Genomic DNA, 3,728 nt, shown 5'->3' with positions numbered 1-3,728 from the left:
GGGGGGGATTGGAGGGGATTGGAAGGGACTGGGAGGGGATTGGGGGGCACTGGGAGGGACTGGGAGGGGATTGGGGGGGATTGGAGGGGATTGGAAGGGACTGGGAGGGGATTGGGGGGAACTGGGAGGGGATTGGGAGGGACTGGGAGGGACTGGGAGGGACTGGGAGGAGATTGGGGGGGACTGGGAGGGACTGGGAGGGGACTGGGAGGTCACTGGGGTGAACTGGAATGAACTGGGATGGACTGTGACGTCATTGGGACGAACTGGGAAGGACTGGGAGGTTACTGGAAAGGCACTGGGGGGACTGGTGGGTGGGTGTGGCTGTGGGCGGAGCCTCATTGACCACACCCCTTCCCCCCTCAGTCAATGGCAGCACCCGGTACTGGGAGGGACTGGGAGGGACTGGGAGGGACTGGTGGGTGTGGCTGTGGGCGGAGCCTCTCTGACCACACCCCCTTCCTCCTTTCAGCCAATGGCAGCGCCCGGACCCCCAATGGGCTCCAGTGTTTTGGGTGCCCCGAGGAGGGGGGTCCCTGTCCCCCCACCACCATCGTCCAGTGCTACGACGACCTGAGGGGCTGTTTCCATGGCAACGTCACCCTCAAACTGGGTGAGACTGGGGGGGGCCCTGTGGGGTCTCTATGGGGCCTTGTGGGGTCTCTATGGGGTCTTTATGGGGTCTTTAGGGGGTTTTATGGGGTCTCTATGGGTGTCTGTGGGGTCTTTATGGGGTTTTTAGGGTTTTTTTTTAGGGGGTCTTTATGGGTCTCTATGGGGTCTCTATGGGGTCTCTATGGGGTCTTATGGGGTCTCTATGGGGTCTTTAGCAGGTTTTATGGGTTTCTATGGGGTCTTTATGGGGTGTTTAGGGGGTCTTATGAGGTCTCTATGGGGTCTTTAGGGGTCTTTATGGGGTCTTTATGGGTCTTTATGGAGTCTATGGGGTCTTTATGGGGCCTTTATGGGGTTTTTATGGGTCTCTATGGGGTCTTTATGGGTCTTTATGGGGTCTCTATTGGTCTTTATGGGTCTCTATGGGGTGTTTATGGGGTGTTTATGGGGTGTTTATGGGGTCTTTAGGGGGTCTTGAGAGGGTCTCTGAGATCTTTATGGGGTCTTTATGGTCTCTGTGGGGTTTTATGGGGTCTTTATGGGTCTCTATGAGGCCTTATGGGGTCTCTATGGGGTCTTTATGGGTCTTTAAGGCTCGTTATGGGGTCTGTATGGGTCTTTATGGGTCATTATGGGGTCTCTATGGGGTCTCTATGAGGCCTTATGGGGTGTTTATGGGGTCTTTAGGAGGTTTTATGGGGTCTCTATGGGTCTTTATGGGGTCCCCCTGTAGTCCCCGTATTGACCTTATATGGCATTTAGGGGGCGTGGCCATACCAGAGTGACCCTATAGGGGTCATAAGGTGACCCTATATGGGCATTTAGGGGGCGTGGCCATCCCAGAGTGACCCTATAGGGATCATAAGGTGACCCTATATGGCACTTAGGGGGCGTGGCCATTTCCGGGATGACCCTATAGGGGACAGAGAGTGACCCTATATGGCATTTAGGGGGTGTGGCCATCCCAGGGTGACCCTATATTGGACGTAGGGCTGTGTAGGGGGCGTGGCCTCGCTGCTGACCCCTCCTCTGACCCCGCCCCCCTCAGGTAACGTGACGCTGTGGCGGGAGGTTCGTGGCTGCGTGCGGGACGGGAGCTGCTCCCGGGAATGGCGGGGGGACGACGCGGCCTCGCTCAGCGGCTCCTGCTGCGCCGGCGACCTCTGCAACCGAGACCTGGCCAACAGGACCCTCTTCGACCCCGACCTGCCCCGCCTCGAGCTCCTCCCCCACGGCCACGCCCCCACGGCCACGCCCAAGGCGGCCGACAACATCACCACGGCGGACAAGATGGCCGCCGGCGGCGCGGAGGGCGCCGGGGAGGTCGATGCGGCCGCCGAGGTCGCCGGCGGGGGGAAGAGGGCCGCCGGTGGCAAGATGGCCGCCGGGGGCGGGGACAAGATGGCCGCCGGTGATGGTGGCAAGATGGCTGCCGGTGACGGTGGCAAGATGGCCGCTGGGGACGGGGACAAGATGGCCGCCAGTGATGGTGGCAATATGGCCGCCGGGGGCGGAGACAAGATGGCCGCCGGTGATGGTGGCAATATGGCCGCCGGGGGCGGGGACAAGATGGCCGCCAGTGATGGTGGCAATATGGCTGCCGGGGGCGGGGACAAGATGGCCGCCGGGCGCCAGGGGCGCAAGGACGGGACCAAGGGCCCAATCAAGGGCCCGTCGGGGCGGGGCCACCCCCTGCAGGGGCCCGGGTGGCTCCTCCCCTTCCTGTTGTTGCCCCTCCTCCGTTAGGGCGGGGCCTCCTTGTCCCCTCCCCTCTTAGGGCGGGGCCTCCTTGTCCCCTCCCCTTTTTGGGTGGGGCTTCCTAATCCCCTCCCCTTTTAGGGCGGGGCCTCCTCGTGTCCCCCCCCCCCCAAAATAGGGGGGGGTCAATAAAAAGGGTTTTGGTGGAATTTGGGGGTCCCGGAGTCGTTATTTTTTTGGGGGGGGGGAGGATTTATTTTAACAATAAATCACAATTTATGTGATTTATTTATAAACCACATAAATAATGTGGTTTGTAATTATATATAATTATATGTAGTTATAAATAAATTTGAGCGCTTTAAAATATGTATAAGTATAAAAACACGAAAGTGTAATTACATATAATAATAAATAAATATAAATAAATACATAAAAATATAAAAAATACATATTTAAATATATATAAAAATATAAAGGAATGATAAATATAATTATATATGTAATACATACTAGAGTATAATTATATATAGTATATATTAGTTATATAATTACACAGATACATATTAGATACACAATTATATAGAGAGAGGTGTATAAAATATATATAATTGTATATCTTATAATATGTATTCCATAATTTTATACACCATTATGATTTTATATAATATATATACTATAGTATATATTATAGTATATGTAATATGTTATATTTATGTAAGTACATAACTAAATTTTATTATGTGTTATATATAATTAGATTTAATCACATTATGGTATAGCGAAATTACGTTTTATGGATTTTATGTCATGAAAGCTAAAATACATTGAAAATTAAAATATATGCTGTAGAACGTATAATATAGGACATATATTTTATATATAATATAGAATATGTATATTTTATATATATATAAAACCAACCGTTCTGGTTCCACCCTCCCCCCCCGAAATGACCAAAAATGAGAGTTTTGTCCCAAAAAAAGCTTTAATAAATACACCGGTCAGGCCAGGGGGGATCCCAAGGGGAGGAATTGTGGGGCTTCCAGTTGGCTCCCAGTGCTCCCAGTAAGGGTCGGGGTTCCCAGGTCGGACTGTGAGGGGAAAAATGGTGGGAAATGGGGGGGAAAAGGGGAAAAAAAAAGGCAGGAAAAGTGAGGAGAAAAGGGTGGGAAATTGAGGGGAAAAGGGTGGGAAAAGCGAGGGGAAAATGGTGGGAAATGTGAGGGGAAAAGGGGTGGAAAATTGAGGGAAAAACGGTGGGAAAATTGAGGAGAAAAGGGGGGGGAAACGTGAGGGGAAAAAGGTGGGAAAATTGAAGGGAAAATGGCGGGAAATGTGAGGGGAAAATGGTGGGTAAATTGAAGAGAAAATGGTGGGAAAATTGAGGGAAAATAGCGGGAATATTGAAGGGA

General features: G+C 51.6%; 1 protein-coding gene across 1 annotated transcript; it reads left to right on the top strand.

Annotated features, from left to right (window-relative positions):
* Window positions 1-1,957: 1,957 nt before the first annotated feature.
* LOC113980722 (circumsporozoite protein-like) lies at window positions 1,958-2,522 on the top strand. The gene is made up of 2 exons (XM_027707924.1): window positions 1,958-2,413; window positions 2,478-2,522. The coding sequence occupies exon 1, from the start codon at window positions 1,993-1,995 to the stop codon at window positions 2,359-2,361; it is 369 nt and encodes a 122-aa protein (XP_027563725.1). The 5' UTR covers window positions 1,958-1,992; the 3' UTR covers window positions 2,362-2,413; window positions 2,478-2,522.
* The last annotated feature ends 1,206 nt before the right edge of the window (window positions 2,523-3,728 follow it).

This window comes from Neopelma chrysocephalum, unplaced genomic scaffold, assembly GCF_003984885.1.
Source record: "Neopelma chrysocephalum unplaced genomic scaffold, ASM398488v2 Primary Assembly neopelma1_95066, whole genome shotgun sequence".
Lineage (NCBI taxonomy): Eukaryota > Metazoa > Chordata > Aves > Passeriformes > Pipridae > Neopelma > Neopelma chrysocephalum.
This window is presented reverse-complemented; position numbering and strand designations above follow the sequence as displayed.